Consider the following 19934-nt stretch of genomic DNA (forward strand, 5'->3'; position numbering starts at 1 on the left):
AAGAAGTAAAGACTCTAAGATAAACTATGGAAAACCTGGCTTAAGAGTACAAAGTCTCACATCAGTTGGTTTTTCAAATGGGCTCTATCTTAGAAAAGAAGAGGTCTTGGTTTCCCAATAACCCTGTCTGGTTTGATGTTCAGTTTCACCAGATCATCTAGATCCCGAGCAGGCAATGCTAGCCCTCTTCTCCAATCCTGACCCAGCCCAGGCTTGGAAAGTGGCCTATTTCTACTGCCTGAGCAATAGCAAGCACTTCCTTGAGCAGATCCTGGTAAGTCAAGCTTAATTATTCTCCAACACAGAAGGACCCAGGGATTCTCCCCAGGCTTTTTCATTCCTCCCTTCTCTCCCACTCATTTATCCAACACAAAGTAGTCTAATTAGTGGAGAGTCATTTGCTTCTGTCCATGCCACAGTCTCAGACGAAAGGAGGCTCTGAGAATCAGTACCATTCATACTTACAGTTGCAGTCCTTTTATGTTGGTCTTTTGGTAGAAACTATAATGCTGTGTTTGTGTACACTTTCTGGAGGGTATGAGAAAGAAAAAGCAGTGGCAGCAATAAGTTGCCTCGCTGACAAGGGAATATAATCACTGTAAACTCTTTATTCCAGATTGCATCTGAGCTTCAGCTTAATTCCATAGATATTTATTAATCTCATCCTGTGTGCCAAGTACTATTATGCTAGGAGCTGGGGTTACAAGATAATTCAGTCCCTGCCTTCAAGGAATTTGCAGTCTAGTGTTTTTATAAACACCTGACTAATTGTTCTATATTTTGTAGAGATAGAGTTATCTCAGACTAACTTCTTTTCTTTAATAAGCAGTAAGCTAGAACGCATTCTTTCTAGTCCACACAGCTACCTATAGCAGCCTGTTTTGGCTTACAGGTAACAGCACTAACACTGTTGAAAGAGGAGGACTTCCCAAGTCTCAGCTGCCTGCTAGATAGAGAATTCAGGCCTCTTAGTCGCCTGCTCGTGCTCCTGGGCTGGACACACTGCCAGAGCCTAGAGTCAGCTAAGAGGTTGCTCCAGACACTGCACAGGACCCAGGTAATCTCATTCTGTACCCCAGGCTGCTCTAGAAGTGACTGCCATGAGGCTTTGGGCTTATGCAGAATGCAGGGTCCTGAAGTTGGTTATAATCTCTGACCCCAGGTGCCTGAGTTAGCATCTCTTTCTTCTCCCATATCAACATAGGACCAAGGCTGTGATAAGCTCCTCAGGGATGCTTGTGATGGGCTGTGGGCTCACCTGGAGGTCTTGGAGTGGTGTGTTCAGCAGAGCAGGTATGGCCCTGTGCAGTCAGCCCCCTTCCCACCATTGGGCACACTTGACCCTGTGCTCCATGTGTGTAGCCATTTCAAGATGTCTTCCACATAAATGTTTTAGGTTGAAATGTTGACCTGCCACTAATAACTGTTCCAACTATTAAAGCAGGAAGGAAACATAAGTAATGATTAGCTTCACCATGGCCATCAGGTCATAACTAGAGGGTAGTTTTAGGATGACGATAATAAAAAGAACAATAGCTCTCATTTCCTGAGCAATTACTATATGCCAGGCACTGCTCTAAGCTCTTTACGTGGATAATTTCACTGAAGCTTAATAATCCTGTGAGGTAGATACCAATGTTATCACCCTTTTAAAGGTGGACCAGGCCAGGCTCGGTGGCTCACGCCTGTCATCCTAACACTCTGGGAGGCCAAGGCGGGAGGATTGCTCGAGGTCAGGAGTTCGAAACCAGCGTGAGCAAGAGCAAGACCCCGTCTCTACTATAAATAGAAAGAAATTAATTGGCCAACTAATATATATAGAAAAAATTAGCCGGGCATGGTGGTGCATGCCTGTAGTCCCAGCTACTCGGGAGGCTGAGGCAGCAGGATTGCTTGAGCCCAGTAGTTTGAGGTTGCTGTGAGCTAGGCTGACGCCACGGCGCTCTAGCCCGGGCAACAGAGTAGGTCTCTGTCTCAAAAAAATAAATAAATAAAAATAAAGGTGGGCCAGCTGGAGTCCAGAGGTGGTAAATAACTTACGCAAAGTCACACACAGCTAGTAAATGTCATCCACATTCTTGGTTATATGTTATCCTGGATCACATTTTTATTCAACAAATGCTTATTGAACTGTGTGTGTGCGAGGCCCTGCATTTCCCGGATATCTTATCCTAGATCTGGATTCCTATCCTGTTCCTCACCCACCTCACCAGCACTTCCTAAAGTACAGTGGGCAGAGGAGGAAGTAGTAAGGGGCCCTTACTCCAAGTACAGCTAGGGAAGCTTGTGTCAGTTTGAAAGCTAGAAAGAGTGTATAAGTTAGGAAATTCTATCTGCAGGCCCTTTCTAGACCCTACTAACCAGAAAGGCCCTAGAAAAGGTCCTCTATAGACTAGTAGAGCTGATTAGATGCAACTACATCCCTGAGGGTAAATAAATGTCATTCTCTATCCCAGAACAGCTAAAATTTAGAGTTTGGGGAAGTGAAATGTAACCTGTGGTGGTATAGGCAGGAGAGGAAGAACAAGAGAGAATGGAGATTGGTTTTTCTTCAGGGCAAGTATACAAACTGCCTCCCTTTCATCCTCTCAACTTTCCCTTTCAGCAACCCCATACCAAAGAGAGATCTCTTGAGTCATTTACATGGTGGAGACAACCACTCAGTACTCTACACTCTCCATCACCTTACAAACCTTCCAGCCCTCAGGGAGGAAGATGTTCTCAAGCTCTTACAGAAGGTGCCAGCCAAGGACCTCCAGCAAGGTGAGTTGGTAATGGAATAACTTGACCAGGATTCCCTCTTAGGACAATCTTGCACATATTTATTCCAGCATAAGATTTATCTAGGGGTTATTTCTGAGATTTATCAAGAGGTTGGTCCAGCAGGTGTCCTTTAAATTAGCACTGTTTGTCCTAATCAGATTATGGGATATAGGGAGGGGCATTCCTCCCATTTTTCTGGTGAGCTGTAGGAAATCCCAAGAGCACAGTACTTGTAGAACCATCTCAGGAACCACTAGTATACCCTCATTCCCTCATTCCAATGAAACAAAATTAGGAACTGCCCTCCAAATATACAGCATTGTCGCTGTAAGTTTTTATACAAAGTCTTAGCAAATCACTTCATGCTTCCTAAGTTTTCTCAGAACATATTTTGCGCCTTCCTTCCCTCCTATATCTGCTTCATATGCCATGTAACAGATCAAGAGGTTTAGAAGAAAGATTTGCCTGAAATGATAACAAAGCCTTATTTTAGCCTTAGATCTTTGCTTAAATTCAAGATTCCATTAGGAAGCTCTTTTTTTGTTTTTAATCTCATTTTTACTTGAAAAATAATAATTGTGTATATTTATTGGATACAATGTGATATTTTGATACATGTATACATTATGGAGGAAGCTCTTTCTTTTTGCTCTCAAAAATCAAATCATTGTATATTTACAACATGCCACAGAGGCCAGGGACACTTGCCTTTGGGAGACACAAACTTTTTCATATGGCAATATAGATTTTCCAACCTAGATGTGGCTTTGGTTGATTTTTCAAAAAGACCTACTATTAATACTAATTGGAAAACCAGTGTTATTATTCCATATTTTTTCCTAGAAAGATAGGCAGCTTGTTTAGCAGATTTTCTAAAGGAACTAGAACTCTGGCTTCGACATACAAGTATAAAAGCCTTTCAGAGAAGTACAGTATTTGAAATCTATTAATAATCCCAGCAACCCACTGGGACACTTGAACTTGGAAAAGGCAAAAGAGGGGCAATGATAGGGCCAGGACTAGGGTGAGGCAGGAGAGGCATTTAAGGAGGCACTGACTCTCAGGTGCTTGCAAGTCCTGGCCCTAGGCAATAATACTACATACCAGTCATGGGCTATGTAGAAGGGAGGTCAGTGGGGAAAAGGAAATAGAGGGGACTGAAAGTTGATACTGACTAGAGGAAAAGGCCTGGAAGGGACACAGATCAGACTGACAGAAAGAAGAGAAGGTAAGAACCTGCAAGCACAGGCCTGGCATGGTGTCTCATGCCTGTAATCCTATCACTCTGGGAGGCCGAGGTGGGAGGATTGCTTGAGGTCAAGAGTTCGAGACCCTGACTCTACAAAAAATAGAAAAATTAGCCAGGCGTGGTGCACACCTGTAGTCCCAGCTACTGGGAAGGCTGAGGCAGAGGCAGGAGGATCACTTGAGCCCAGGGGTTTGAGGTTGCAGTGACCTATGATTATGCCACTGCACTCTACCCAGGGCAACAGACCCAGACTCTGTCTCAAAAAAAAAAAAAAAAAAAGAACCTACAAGTATGGCATCTCTTTGCTTCAGACATACTTGTAGCCCATGCCTGAAAGAATTAGCTCTCAATTTCTTCTTGTTTCTCTCTACAATTCAGATTCAGTTGATGTCCTAGTCCCTGAGCACCTTAGCCAGTGTCCGAACCTGACACTCTACCAGGGCTTCTGTGCCATGAAGTATGCCATCTATGCCCTCTGCGTGAACTCACACCAGCACTCCCAGTGCCATGACTGCAAACACGGCCCCTCTGAGGACCTGGCCTCAGCTGCAGAGCGAGTGGATGACTCTCTCTCCTTCCCAGGTACAGTGTGTTTCCCCCCATTCCTGGCAAAAGCTGGTAACAGCTTATCACAGTGAGGGCTTTTTGTGGTTACCCTCTTCCACCAGAATTGGGGAAGGGAGTGGCCTTGGTTTTATGGTGCCCAGGAATAATTTCATCCATGTATCAGATCAAAGGGGCGTGGAGAAAGCAAGTGACTGCCTAAATTTTAATGGAGTCTGATCATCTAATGCAGTGTTTTCTAAACTCTTTTTACTTTATCTACAATCCACATGCCACTCCAGTTTGCACCTAGTATATAATTTGTGTGTTTGCATATGTGTGTGTGTGTGTGTGTGTGTGTAAACTGAATCCAAGTTTTAAGAAATGGTACTTTTCCAAATGGAGCATTGCTCTTGATTACTTTTCTGCTCTATTTCATTTTTTTAAATGCAGCCCTCTAAATCAATTTCATGGGTCACAGCCTATAGTATGAAAAATACCAACCTAATGTCGTACCCTCTCATTTTTCTTAATAACTTATAATTCCTTAACTTGCTTTCTGTAACTAGTTATCACTCTCTCCCAGCTTTGGAGTAGACCTTCACCTCTGAGCATTGTCATTTTTTGGCTGTTGAGTATTTCTTAAGAGATCTCAGTAGCTTGTGGTCACCTTTAGTGTAAGAATAAGTGAAAATAGAATTGAGAAGTAAGGAATCTACATCTGCATTACCTTCATTCCTGGAACTCAAATATGGAGTACTTGTTAGGAATGAGGAACAATGTAATGTTAAAAAGACAGAAACAAAATAATGAGTGTTCAGTAAGCTGTGCTTTTAGTTAAAGTAGCAAAATCTTTGTGCAAGTCATGAGGAGACATGCTGAGTAGTCTCTCTTATTCTTCTGAGGAATAAATAAATGAGCTAAAGGTGTAAGAATGTTTGATTCTGGCAAGTAATGTTTCTAATGTTCGTATTCCCTATCTTTTCTTCTCTTTATCTGGCCTCTTTCCTTATACATGCTTCTATAGGTGCTGCAAATCTCTTCTCAACTTACCTGGCCAAGTGTCAACAGTATCTCTGCAGTATTCCTGACTCTTTGTGCCTGGAACTTCTAGAAAATATCTTCTCATTGCTTCTCATCACCTCTGCTGATCTTCACCCAGAGCCTCACCTGCCTGAGGACTATGCTGACGATGATGACACTGAGGGGAAGGGCCCCTTGGGTTTAAGGTCCCCATCAGAGAGCCCTCAGCACATACCACAACCTGAGCAAAAGTCAGAACGGGCTCCACTAGGAGTCCCCAGGAGCCTTGCTTATACAATGCCAAGCTGTCTGAAGGAAGAACCAAAAGACAGTTACCCAGGGCCTCATGGGCATAGCTTTTTGGACCTAAAGCACTTTACTAGTGGTATCAGTGCATTCCTGGCTGATGAATTTGCAATAGGGGCCTTCCTGAGGCTTCTCCAAGAGCAACTGGATGAGATCAGCAGCCACAGTCCCTCTGAGAAGCCAAAGCTTCCAGAAGGCCAGAGCTGCTCAGGAAGCAAAGATGGACTGCAAAGCCGCCTACACCGGTTTTCCAAGGTTCTCTCTGAGGCGCAATGGAGATACAAGGTGGTAACAAGCAACCAGGGCTCAGGTGAGAGGAGGGAGCAGAATTGGTGGGTCCAGAAGACAGGGAAGGAGAAAAAGCCCAGAGACATGGAAGAGAGCTAGGAATGCATGGGAGCCACACCATAACTCAGGGCACATCACCGTAGCAACCAGTGTCACAACACTGGGGTGTTGCTCCATGTCTCAGAGCCCAGTGCAAACCTTCCCCTACCTGTTCCCCTAAGAAGTGGGTCAAATCAAAGTTGGTCACTCTTCTGTATGTCCCATTGGGTTTGCTGTTACAGAAGAGCAACCTTCCCGAAGATACCGACCTACTGCCACACGGCACTCCAGTCTCCGCCGGGGTCGCCGGACAAGAAGGAGCCGTGCAGGTAATCTGAAGAGCTCTCTCCCTGTACCTTGCTCCCATGCACAAGGCAAGTGGTATATTGCCACTCATCTAATAGTCTTTAAGATAGAGCACATGGTCAAAACAAAGTGTTATAAGATTATCCTGTTCCAACTCCCCCAAGGTAACCCTTGTCAATTGTTTCTATATATCCTTCCAGAAATTTTCCATGCAATGCAAACATATAGCCTTTTATATATACACACATCATATTGTATATTGAGAACAAACTTCTTTCACTTTTCATTTTAAAGGCTGCTTAGTATTCCATTGTCATATATACCCTGTTCATGGACATTTGTTTCCAGTTTTTTACTATTATATTAATAAATAATGCTGCAATAAACAACCTTATACATGTCTTGCATATTTATGTGAGTAGGATAAGCTCCTAGCAGTAGGACTGCTAGGTCACAGACATGCAGATATAAAATATAGACAGATATTACCCAATTTTGTCTTTTAAAAAATAGATCAATTTGTATTTCTACCAACTATACATGATTGCCTATTTGTACCTACACTCATCAACAATGAGTAGTATCAATTTTTTAAAATCTTCATCAATATAATTAATATAACAATGATATATCATTGCTTTAATAGTAATTTTTTAAACTGCCTAATCATGTCTAAGGTCCATTTTTCTATTGTGTTCTCTTTCCTATTGAATTGTAGAAAGCTCCTTAGACATTAAGGAAAATATTTTGTCATTATGTGCTATAATTTTTTTCATATTTTGTCTTTTGACTCTGTTTATAGGTTTTTCTTAGAGGAGTTTAATGCAGGCACATAAAGAAGGAGTATTAGATAATCAAATTCCATTATGGCTTTGGTGCTGATCTTTTAAATAATTAATGAGGAATTCATAAGGGTTTCCTATGTGCTAAACAATACTAGGTATCTTGAGGGAGGTGGAGGAGGCATAAACCAGGCCTTTGCCTTCAAAGAATTTATAATTTACCTGCGTAGACAGCATACATGAAAAATTTAAACTCACCTGAGTCTCTGCCTAAAACAGAAGAAATCTCTTAGACGGGGCCATGATGGTAGCCTACATAACTCAGGGAAACAGATTTATTTCATGAATTAGTAGGTTCTTGAACCAAGCTCAGAAGAATGATTGGCAACAGAAAGGTGAGTGTACTGCATAAGGTAGAAGATGCCATGAGAGAAACCTAGAAAAACTAAAAGGCTGAGTTGCTAACACCCTTAAACTAATTAATTGGTTTGGGTCAAAAAACAAAGTTTGCATCCACTTGACCCATCTAGCCCAAGAGTGAACAGTCCATCATCTCTTTCCTACAGTGGCATGTTCCTTCTAAAGGGCAGCCCAAACGGTGAATGAGGTTGGGGCTGATATGGCCCTTGAATAACCACACTAAGTAATATTTAGCCTCTGCTTGAAAGCCTTAGCACTTCAGGAAAGCTGGTGTTGAGAAGAAGCTTTTCCATCATGGCTTTGAATATCATGGTCTTTGGCTAGAAAGGTCTTGTAGTTTGGTTCTCTACCTTTTCAAATATGAGGACACCTTTTTCTATGTCAGAAAATATTCTGGCCTCCTTTGTACCCTACTACTTCCTGATCATAATAGTTGGGCTTTTATTTTTTTCTGAATATTGCCAGTGCTTAGGATGCAGGTGGTGGTCACTGACCCCTAGAAGTAACTTGAAAGCTTATGGGGCCCTGAGACCTGCAGGTTGGGAACCACTGGTATAGGTTCCTGCCCAAGTGAGTCTTGAGGCCATATTAAGCCCACCCTTTGCCTTTGGTGTATAGGAGCTTGCGCTTTGCTGTACAAGGAGCAGCCGGTGTAGTAGTTACCCATTGTCTTCTCACTCTACCCAGATCTTAGTTTTCAAGCTAACTTCACACTTCCTGTATTGTATAGAGTTAATTGATTTTCTTTCTTCTTCCTAAAACCTCTAGATGGACGAGACAGAGGTTGCAACCCATCGCTAGAAAGTACAAGTAGTGAGCTGAGCACAAGTACTTCAGGTATGCAGGTCCCAACCAGCTGCCAACTTCATGCAGCTTTGCCCTGATTTAGAGTTGCCGTACACCATGGTATAAAAACCAGGACTGAGCAGTTCATGCCTGTGTTCAAGAAGGTTAGTTCTGCAGATGGCCAAAAAGATTTGGGCTGTGAAAAGGGAAAGGGCTATTTCGCTTACACATGAGTTTCCCATCAAGAGAGTAAAATATTAAATAGAAGTGAATACCCAAGGAAGGTGAATATAAGAAGGTACCCCTTCTTATATTCAAAGATGATAGCATAATTTTGCCCTTCATTTGAGGAAAAATCAAGACCCACTTACAGACCTTTTAGAAAAAGGACCCTAAGGAGAGAAGAGGTTTGGTGGAAGGTGGCAGCACTATAGTGTTTCCTCAGTTTCTCTTGCTTCTCTGGCACTCTGCATTCTTATGTCCCAACAGAGGGAAGTCTGAGCGCTGCATCTGGGCAGAATGATCTGGATGGCCGGTTGCAGCCCCAACCTCAGAGTTCACTTATCCCCATGATGTTCTCCCCACCTGAGTCACTGCTGGCATCCTGCATCCTCCGGGGGAACTTTGCAGAAGCTCATCAGGTGAAGAGGGCCTAGGTTGTACTTTATCATAGTAAAGAATGCTAAGTCACCCCCTAGCTGGCTATGGCCCACTAGGCCTCAAGTAAAGTTAGATGCATGTGTAACCAGAGCCACCCAGGAGCACTTGGGGGTCCACGTCGAGCTGGAGAAGCAGGAGGGAGTTTCCATGTGTCCGGGCCCATCCTCAGCATTGCAAATTTAGACACATTGACCTGTTTGTGTTCTTAATATAAATGGTGTTTTCACAAATTAAGAGATTCAGCCATAATCTCACTACTTCAAAACATTGAAATTTTTGTTTCTTTCCCTGTGCTTCCTCTCTGAACACATACATATTGTATTTAGTTAAAAATTATGATGCATGCAGACAATTGTCAATAATAAATAGAATGCCAGTTTAATATACAAGAAGTACAGGGAGCTAGCAAACAACTAGAATGTTTGTGTTGTTTAGGTAAGGTAGCACTAGAGTCATAATCAGAAAGATTCTTAACCTCTCTGAGCTTCAGTATCCTCATTTGAAAATTAAAGTTAAATATAATACCTGCTTTTTCTATCTCAATGAAATTTTAAAAGAATTAAAAGTAAAAACTGAGAAATATAAGAGGCCTCTGCTGTTGCTTAAATTTAACAGCATAAAATATCACTCTTCTAATTTTTAAAACTCTCTTGGTATATTTATGAGAGTCTCTTCACACATAGGTCAGTATTTGTCTTTTGTGTGAATTCACTTATTCAGGAATAAATCTAGGAAAAATCTATGTAATAAAATAATCTTTGTTTAATTTCTTCTGATCATTTTAGATCTCATGCTTTAATAATAGTGATAATTATGATCCTCGGGTGAAGAGAGGACTGTCCTCAGCCTTTCCTATACCCAGATCCAGAGGAAGTAGGCTGGGGGTTCCCATGACACTTTACCCCTAAATGTCCCCCACATCCTGTCCTTGAGCCTTGATCTTTCTTTTTTTTAATAAAAACTTTCTTTTTTAAACCTAGTTACAGAATAAGTTATGCATATTATAAGAAAACACCAAAAAGTATTAACAATAAAATAAAATTACTTTTAATCCTTATTGTATGGAAGAGCCAATATTAAACATATAGTATATTTTTAACCAATATTTTTCCAAGATACATATGACTTTTATATACCTGAGATCATTTTGAATCTAGAACTTTATATCATATCATTTTTATAATACAATATAAGCATATGCCTTGTAACTTTGATTTTAGTGACCTTACAATAGTTTGATCAAGTAGCTGCATTAAACCATTTCCCGGTTGCTCAACATTTAGATTATTTTCAACTTTGTAACAGTTGAAATCAATAGTGCCTTTAGGCATTAAGCCTTTTGAATGATTTCCTTAACAAAGTTTCTCATAAAAATTACTGTATCAAGAAATACAATCTTTTATTTATTTATTTATTGAGTGAGTGAGTGATTGACAGAGTCTCACTCTGTCACCCTTTCTAGAGTGCAGTGGCATCATCATAGCTCACTATAATCTCAAACTCCCAGGCTCAAGTGATCCTCCTGCCTCAACCTCCCAAGTAGCTGGGACTGCAGGCACATACCATCATGCCCAGCTAATTTTTCTATTTTTTGTAGAGATGGGATCTCACTCTTGTTCAGGGTGGTCTCTAACTCTTGACTTGACTTCAAGTGACCTTTGAGCCTCAGCCTCCCACAGTGCTAGGATTATAGGCATGAGCCATCATACCTGGCCATTTTTAAAACTTTATAGATTGCCAAATTGCTTTCCAAAAAAGTTGTGACAGTTAATGTTACACCATCCCCGAGGATTATTCTTATACGTTTTTATTATGATAGATGCAAAATGATATTGTTACTTAAATTCCTGGATTACAGATAAGGGAAAACATTTTCTCATCTATTTATTAGTTATATATATTTCCTCTGAAATTGTCCACATATTTTGCCTATTTTCTACTGAGGCTTTGGTGGTTATATTACTGACTTTTATGAATTCTTATATTTTATCTACTCTTCTATAACATCGAGTGTTTCTCTGACCTGCAAAGCAGACATCTTAAGGCCATAGTCTAGTGGTTGACAAGATCTCCTATCTCTAGACATTTCCTGACTCAGTGGGTCTACCATGGCTCACACTTTTCCCTCTCCTCCCATGACAGGTGGTGTTCACGTTCAACCTAAAGTCCTCACCCAGCTCAGGGGAACTGATGTTCATGGAGCGCTATCAGGAGGTGATCCAAGAGCTGGCCCAAGTAGAGCACAAGATTGAAAACCAGAACCCTGATGGGGTTAGCAACACCATTCGAAGAACTGGCAGTGGCCGCTCAACTCTACAGGCCATTGGCAGTGCTGCAGCAGCAGGTCAGACTTCCCTGCTGCCACCATAGGTGGTGAGGTGGCTGGGAGGAGTGGGTAGGAGGGGAGAAACCACCCATATCGTAGGCTCTTCATCAGGGTAAGCAGAAATTCAAAGCAGAACATCTCCCTTGAAAGACAACAATCCTGACACATTGAGAGTAGTTTTCTAGCTGTGCCCAACCTCCCTGACTGTGGTGTTCACATACCGCCACTCGAGCCAGTCCATTAAGCTTGGCCTATATGACTTAAACTGAAAAGCAGGAAGGCTGTCTCCACCATGTGATCTGATGGCCACTATCTCTGGCTAGAGGAAATGCTTAGGAGTTTATTTCCTTTGCATGTAATGATTCAGGGATAAAACATATTATTTTGCTGTTTGGTAAAGTAGAGAAATTATGTATTAACATTTATGGCCTGGGATTCACAGATCTCAATTCCTGACCTTGGCTGCACTGCAAAAAAAGCTCATTCTTTCATATCTTAAAGGTGGAATCTTGTCTCACTTTTCACATCTGTTACTGGTCTAGGCTCTATATGTCAAGTTACCATCATGCTTTCCTCCTTATGTATTCTCCCAGAAATTTACTGTGCTTATTCACACAAATATATGCATATCCTTTTTGATTTTAATATAAGTCGGCTCTCGAAGATGATATTGTTATCAATCTTGCTTTTTTAGCAATGTGTTTCAGAGATCTTTTCAGATTAGCACACATAGATCCACCTCATTCCTTCTCAAACTAATTTTAGATCCCATTTGGAAGAAGCCTTCCCTCATCTGGACTATTCTGACTTTCTTTGGTTTTCCTTTTTATGCCATTGTTTTGATGCTTCAAGAGTGGGCTTTAATGACAGTGCTAATATACATAGAAGACATCTTGTGTAGATGCACCTCAGATGTTTTTAAGATAACTACTTTTCGTAATGAAAGTAGTAGTTAGAATCATTTTAACCCCTTACTTTTTCTTCCACTGCTGGGTGGCTAGGAATGGTGTTTTACTCCATCTCTGACGTGACTGACAAGCTGCTCAGCAGCTCTGGAGACCCCATCCTCACACTCCAGGAGGACTTTTGGATAAGCACTAGTCTGGTGGAACCCACTGACCCCCTGCGAGAGGTTCTGGAAGACCTCAGTCCTCCTGCCATGGCTGCATTTGACTTAGCTTGCTCTCAGTGCCAGCTCTGGAAAACCTGCAAGCAGCTCTTGGAAACGGCTGAACGGCGTCTGAACGGTAGCCTTGAAAGCCGTGGTGAGTGTGCTGCTTTAGCTTTATCCCTTATTCTCACACGAGGAGATGGGTATCAGAGCCTTGATAAGTTGTGAAAGAAGAAAGTAGTTATTGGAGGAGGGAGGACAAAGAGAAAGGATTATTAATTAAATGTCCTCATGTCCAATCTGATGGCTTATAATCTGTTGAGAATCTTGCCTTCTTAATAGACAGCAATTTGCAGTCATTTGAGGAAAGTATTTTCTGGTTTACAGATAAATTCAAGAAAAAAATATACACTCTAAAATGGTATCAATGGAAATGGAGCCTTTAGACTATATGCCCCCTCCTGATGAACCTCACTTAACCTAAAACCTAGGACTGTCTTGAACTTATAAACCAGGTGTAAGGGAAAACTTAATGAATCACAGTTGGAGAGACCATCATACCTTGGGGTTAATAATGTCTCAGAATGTGTGTATGGAATTCTTAGAGGAACAGGTATGTGAAGGGAGAGGTATATGAAGATACAATTAAGCAAAGTTCTACTCCCCACCCATCCTTAACACAGGCACCAAACATTGGAAGGACTGAGTAGTGGGGGAGAAAGGAGCGTGTTCTACCTCAGCAGTGTGGAGGGAGGAGTGGTGAATAGGTTATGATATGGATAGTCTGGGGTCCCCAAGGCCACCCCCCAGGTTCAGTGATTTTCTAGAACTCACAGGACTCAGCATATAGTTATACTCACAGCTAAGATTTATTTCAGCAAAAGGATACAAAGCAAAATCAGCAAAGGGAGAAGGCTCATGATAAAATCTGGAGGAAATCAGGCACAAACTTCCAATAGTCTTCTCCCTGTAGAATCATACAAAACATACTTATTCCTCCACCAATGAGTTGTGCCAACACTTTGGAAAGTGTTGTCTACAGGGAAGCTCATTAGAGACTCAAGGCCCAAAGTTTTTGTTGGGACAAAAACACCTTCTGCCTAGCATGTAAAAAATTCCAGAGTGGGCCGGGCGCGGTGGCTCACGCCTGTAATCCTAGCACTCTGGGAGGCCGAGGCGGGCGGATTGCTCGAGGTCAGGAGTTCAAAACCAGCCTGAGCGAGACCCCGTCTCTACCATAAAAATAGAAAGAAATTAATTGGCCAACTAATATATATAATATAAAAATCAGCCGGGCATGGTGGCTCGTGCCTGTAGTCCCAGCTACTCGGGAGGCTGAGGCAGGAGGATCGCTTGAGCCCAGGAGTTTGAAGTTGCTGTGAGCTAGGCTGACACCATGGCACTCACTCTAGCCTGTGCAACAGAGTGAGACTCTGTCTCAAAAAAAAAAAAATTTCAGAGTCCCAGAAGGAAAGCAGATGTTCCATCATACAAACAGTTGAGGCCCAGTAAGCCACTCTCATTAATTAAGGAAAGTTTTATTTCAGTGTAGGAAACTGCCAATCCAGTCCACAGATGCCAGCCAAGGGCAACCTTGCAAGCAAGCCTTCTAAAGATAGCAGTCTTAGGCCTGCTCTGTTAACTCTTTTCTACACACCTCTCCAGATCACTTCTGAGCTATTGGGTAAATGTCTTTTAATGTTCACTTAGTCCTTCTAAGAAAGTATACTGTGGCATACACAATGCTATTTTTGTCCAATGATTGGCTTCTCCCTCATCTAATATTAACACTTATATTCTAAAATGAAAAGAGATACAGGTTACCTTCTGTTTAAAAAAAAAAAAAAAAGAAAAGAGATATTATTCAAGCTGTTAATAGCTAAAACAGTTTCATTACAATCAAGTAAGAATTAACTTAGTACACTCTGTGTTTCTAGATTATTCCAAGTATATGGGGGCATAGGAAAGGTATCAGGAATAATCCCTGTCCATAAAGTTGTTTATAGTATAGTCAGACTGTCAAGAAAATACTTAAAGCAAGTACAAAAGACAGATATGATCCCAGCTCAAGTCCACAGCTGAGGGCAGAACCAAAGCAAATCCACAAGAAGTGCCCAAGTGGCTTGGAACAGCAATTCCATAGGAAATGCAGAGATTCTGAATCCGCTGCTGTTGACAGCTAAGATATCTTGCCAGAGGTAGTCCTGGAACCTCAAGCATGGAATAACCAGGTATGCTTGTTGTCGTCCAAAATGGCACAGCATATATTTCTTCCTTAATATCAAAGAAGGTAAAATTTCACAAGTAAACAAAGGATTAAAAATACCTTAATTTTTTATTGGATTCCCTCTTCCTTCATCTATTTCCAGGTCGACGGTTAGACCATGTACTTCTCAATGCTGATGGCATTCGAGGTTTTCCAGTTGTTCTTCAGCAAATCAGTAAGATTCTCAATTATCCAATTATGTCAGCTGCACAGACTAAATCAGGTGATTTGCTTTTGTCCCATTTTTTTCTCCTGGACTTGTAACATTGGGTCAGCAGCAGACTTCACTTTTTCCTTCTCATTTGCTTTCCATAGAGAGTATAGAAGAAAAGGGAGGAGGCTCACCACGGTATAGCATCACGGAGCTGCTTCAGATGTGCTGGCCCAGCCTAACCGAAGACTGTATTGCCAGCCACACCACCCTCTCCCAGCAGCTGGATCAGGTCCTTCAGTCACTGAGAGAGGCACTAGAGCTGCCAGGTATGTGCATCTGCTGGGCAACAGGTTAAGGGCTGAACTGGGGAAAGGAAACAGCTGACAGTAAAGGAATACTTTGGAGCAGAGGCTTAGGCAGCCCTTTAGTTAGCCAGGGCACGTCTCATAACTTAACCTGTTTCCCTACATCTTTTTTTAATTTTATTTTTACTCTAGACTTATTGGTAAGACACCTACCTCTTAATTGAGAAGGTGGTCAACACTCCATTTCCTCATTTTCATTCTTAATGAAAAATACAGCCAGCAGTTACTCTGTAAATATTGATCAACCTTTCCACAAAAGATTGACATGCTCTTCATAGAGCTATTGTACCCCAGAGACACCAGGATAAAAATAAAACTATATGCCTAGACTGGTTTTATACGCTCCAAACTCAAAGCTCTTTCTGGCCTAGTGCCACGTGTCTGGGTGACTGACAGGATTTTATATCTGCCTTGTAATTGCAGCCCCAAGTGATAGGATGCCCCATGCAGTGTATAGGAGGTCCAGTTCACATATTGTGTCAAAAATTGACCCAAAGCTGGATGCACAGACTAAAGCCCACATCCCTTCTCCTGCCATACTCCTTTCAGAGCCCAGAAGTCCTCCACTCTCTTCCCTGGTGGAACAGGCAGCCCAGAAAGCTCCTGAGGCAGAGACACACCCTGTGCACATCCAGACTCAGCTCCTCCAGAAGAACCTGGGCAAACAGACCCCAGCAGGCAGCAAACAGACTGACTACATGGGCACCTTCCTCAGTTACTGCAGCACCCTGGCTGCAGTTCTCCTTCGGAGTTTGAGCTCTGAACCTGGTAAGTAGCAAGAAAGTGGATATGGTGTCATGGCCAGCCTGCAACGTTCAGGGCAAGGAAGAGGAAGGGTGCCTGATTAAGCGGTTCTGGGCAATAGCCAAGGACACTAGGTTCGGAAGGTCCTCCTCTTTTATTCATCTCTGTTTTATTTATCTTTCTGCTAACATAGTTGTACAGCACATGGCAAACTCAATAAATTTTCGTGGAATTAGGTAGTTCAGAAGTATCTCTGTTAGACTTGGTCCATTTTGGATTTGAGGACTCAGCAGAGGAATGAAGTGTCTGATAAGAGTACCAGATTCTTACTTGAGTCTCTAGAGTAAGTACTGCATGCACTTCAGTCATGTTGAAGAGAGCAGAAGCAAGCTGTCTGTGACTAGACCTACCCACTGAAGTTTGTCTGTGGTTGGAGGCCTTTAGAGCAATGGCAAGGTGTAGATAAACTTGTGGTTAGTGTCAGGTTGAGAGTACCCTTTAGTTAGAACGAATTAACAAGGCTCTCAATGTTATCTTCATTTTGACTCTAATTTTTATTGATTCTGAGAAATAGGGCTCAGAACTATTGCAGCCAGTGATGCAAACAAAGGTCATGTTCTTTACCTTTGCAGATCATGTGGATGTCAAGGTAGGAAATCCATTTGTTCTGCTGCAACAAAGCTCTTCCCAACTGGTGTCACATCTCCTGCTTGAGAGACAAGTCCCCCCAGACAGGTAGGATCTAATTGGCCATAGGCCTCCCTGATTATTTCATCAAGAAATCCAAGGTCAGTTGTGCTTGTGGTCAGTACAGAGGGTGAGGATTTCTTCCAGACTTTGCCTTTACTTTGCATTTACTCTTATACAGCTATATTAAAATTCATCATGCCTCATTTCTTTCTTTTTCTCTCTTGACACCTGTAACATTTATATTGGAAGTATGTGATTAATGGGTGAATCTTCGTAGGCAAAAATCCCAAAATTTGATAACACAATAGTTGGTTAGGCTGTGGGAAAACAAACATTCTCAGAAATATAAATGGCCCTTGTGGGAAGGCAATTTATCAGTATCTATTAAAATTACAAATTCATGTGCCTTTTGACCTGGTGGTCCACATTAGGGAACTTAACTTGCAACGTTATTATACATATATTAAGTGATACGTGTATAAAATCACCTCATTACAGCCTAGTATGTAATAGCAACAGATCAGAAAACTCCATTGTCCACTAATAGAAGACTAGTTAAATTATGGCTGAGCCACATAATGAAATATCATATAGCTGTAAAACTTATGAGAGTCCCCTCTGTACAGAGATATGGACAGATCTCCCGGATATGTTATTAAGTAGAAAAGGAAGGGGCAGAGCAGTGTCTCTAACAGACTACTTTTTATGTTTAAAATTTTTTTTAAAAAAGGGGAATAATTAAGAGCCTGCATTTACATTTGTTTGTGTAAGCATAAGGAAATTGTAAGGTTGGGTGATGATGCCTATGTATGTAGGCCTTGCATGACCCCTCTTCTCCCCCTCCAGGCTGGCAACCCTTCTGGCCCGAGAGGGTCTCAGCTTAAGTGTGCCACAGGTCATCGTCAACTGCTGCTGTGAGCCCCTTGCTCTTTGCTCTTCCCGGCAAAGCCAGCAGACATCCTCCCTCCTGACCCGCCTGGGCATCCTGGCTCAGCTGCACACCTCCCACTGGCTGGATGACCTCCCACTTTCTACACTGAGTGCCCCAAGGCCAACTGAGAATCCCACATTGGAAAGAAAGGCCCACTCCTCCCCAACGGATTCATCACCCCCAGCCCTCACCTCCTCTACCTTGGCCTTCCTTAAATCTCGCTCAAAGCTACTGGCTATGGTGGCCTGCCTGCGGGCTTCCCCAGGGTTAAAGGTCACCAAGCCCAGCTTGTCATGGAAGGAGCTTCGAGGCCGCAGGGAGGTGCCTCTCACTGCAGAGCAGGTGGCCCGGGAATGTGAGCGCCTTCTGGAACAATTCCCTATGCTTGAGGCCTCCCTCCAGGCAACCTGGGAGCCTCTACAAGGATCCTCTCAGCAGGGGCAGAGTCTGGCAGCAAGTCTCTGCGGGCAGGCTAGTCTTTCTACTGTTCTTCTGGGCCTGCATTCCCCCAATGCCCTAGATGTGCTGACTGAGGCTTTTGAGGAGGCCCTAGTGGCCAGAGATTGGCCCCGGGCCCTTCAGCTCACTGAAGTGTATGGGCGAGATGTGGACGATTTGAACAGCATAAAGGATGCAGTCCTCAGCTGTGCTGTGGCATGTGGTAAGCAGAAAGCTATGCCTTCCTCTTTCACTACTGGTAATATTTAGCATTCACTGAATATATCATCACATTTAATCTTCACAATAACTCTAGAGAAATTTACCAACATAATCTCACGTTATTGAGAGGAGACCGAGACTTGGAGAAGTTAAAAAACTTGCCCAGGCTGGTAAGTGGTGGAGTAGAGCTTAGAACCCAAATCTGACTTTAGAACAGGCATTCGTAACCAATAACCAATATTCTCAATCCTACATATCACAATTGTTGTTGTGAATTCTATAAACCACAAATATCTGGGCTCCATCCCCAGAGGCCCAGGATGGGGTTCAGGCAAGTATTCACTGTAAAACAGGGCTCAGCAAACTTTTTCTGTAAAGGACTTTGTTGCCCATACAGTCTTAGTTGTATTAATAAAAAAACCAGGCCGGGGCTCAGTGGCTCACGCCTGTAATCCTAGCACTCTGGTGGGAGGCCAAGGCGGGCGGGTTGCTCCAGGTCAGGAGTTCGAAACCAGCCTGAGCAAGAGCGAGACCCCCATCTCTACTAAAAATAGAAAGAAATTAATTGGCCAACTAAAAATATATATAGAAAAAAGTAGCTGGGCATGGTGGCACATGCCTGTAGTCCCAGCTACTCAGGAGGCTGAGGCAGTAGGATTGCTTGAGCTCAGGAGTTTGAGGTTGCTGTGAGGTAGGCTGATGCCACGACACTCTAGCCTGGGCAACAGAGTGAGACTCTGTCTCAAAAAAATAAAATAACTAATCAACTCTGCCATTACAGCATGAAAGCAGCCATAGTCAATTAATAAAGGAATAAACATTGCTATATTCTAATAAAACTTTATTATAAAAGCAGATTATGGGTCTGTTTGATGACCCCTGCTTTTAAAGCTCCCAGAAGATTTCAATGTGTAACCAGAGTGGAAAGCCAATGAGCTACAACACTCCACTAAGGAGAGCAAGAGTTGGGTGTGCTATAGGGAATGGCTTTTGGAAGCTTGGCCACCCTGTGGAAAAGAGAAAATCCATCCTTGAGAAGGTAGAGAAACTCTCTGACTTGCTGTGTGGTCTTAATTGCTTGGAGTCTTTTTCATATCTCCCAAATCAGATCTGTGAAATGGATGTGGAAGAGAGAGACCTACTAAGTAATGATGACAGAGAATATCCAAGGAGTAAAACTAGTTTACCCAAAATAACTTGCAAGTAGTTATGTATAGCATAGAGTGGAAATTGTAGGGAAAACTAAAGTTCCACTGACAAATGGTGCTATATATGCAGCATGCCAAAACGTACAGACCTTCATTTCTTCTGTCTTCCCTCCCTCCCATCCTTCCCTTCTTCCTTCCTTTTCTCCTTTCCTTTCTCTTTTCTTCCTTCTCTCCTTTCTGAAAGGAGATCAGGTTTACACAAAGGGAAACATAGGAGTATAACATTTCTCCTTGTCATATATGGTTCCAAGTATAAAAACTTGTTAAGGTCACATGGCTCTTAAGGATCCTCCAAGCTCCTGTTTTTATGAAAT

The 19934-nt window shown here is 42.3% G+C and overlaps 1 protein-coding gene across 1 annotated transcript in view; it reads left to right on the plus strand.

Annotated features, from left to right (window-relative positions):
• ZFYVE26 (zinc finger FYVE-type containing 26) overlaps positions 1 to 19934 on the plus strand; it is a 65916-nt gene that overhangs the window by 10687 nt on the left and 35295 nt on the right. Inside the window, exons 6-21 of the mRNA XM_012781131.3 lie at positions 144 to 274; positions 893 to 1057; positions 1205 to 1293; positions 2606 to 2763; positions 4391 to 4594; positions 5583 to 6194; positions 6454 to 6540; positions 8488 to 8556; positions 8995 to 9146; positions 11308 to 11509; positions 12493 to 12756; positions 14972 to 15091; positions 15184 to 15348; positions 15937 to 16155; positions 16764 to 16866; positions 17668 to 18413. Of these exons, the coding sequence (XP_012636585.2) occupies positions 144 to 274; positions 893 to 1057; positions 1205 to 1293; positions 2606 to 2763; positions 4391 to 4594; positions 5583 to 6194; positions 6454 to 6540; positions 8488 to 8556; positions 8995 to 9146; positions 11308 to 11509; positions 12493 to 12756; positions 14972 to 15091; positions 15184 to 15348; positions 15937 to 16155; positions 16764 to 16866; positions 17668 to 18413 (3486 nt within the window). The remainder of the gene's footprint in view (positions 1 to 143; positions 275 to 892; positions 1058 to 1204; positions 1294 to 2605; positions 2764 to 4390; positions 4595 to 5582; positions 6195 to 6453; positions 6541 to 8487; positions 8557 to 8994; positions 9147 to 11307; positions 11510 to 12492; positions 12757 to 14971; positions 15092 to 15183; positions 15349 to 15936; positions 16156 to 16763; positions 16867 to 17667; positions 18414 to 19934) is intronic.

This window comes from Microcebus murinus, chromosome 6, assembly GCF_040939455.1.
Source record: "Microcebus murinus isolate Inina chromosome 6, M.murinus_Inina_mat1.0, whole genome shotgun sequence".
In the NCBI taxonomy this organism is placed as follows: domain Eukaryota; kingdom Metazoa; phylum Chordata; class Mammalia; order Primates; family Cheirogaleidae; genus Microcebus; species Microcebus murinus.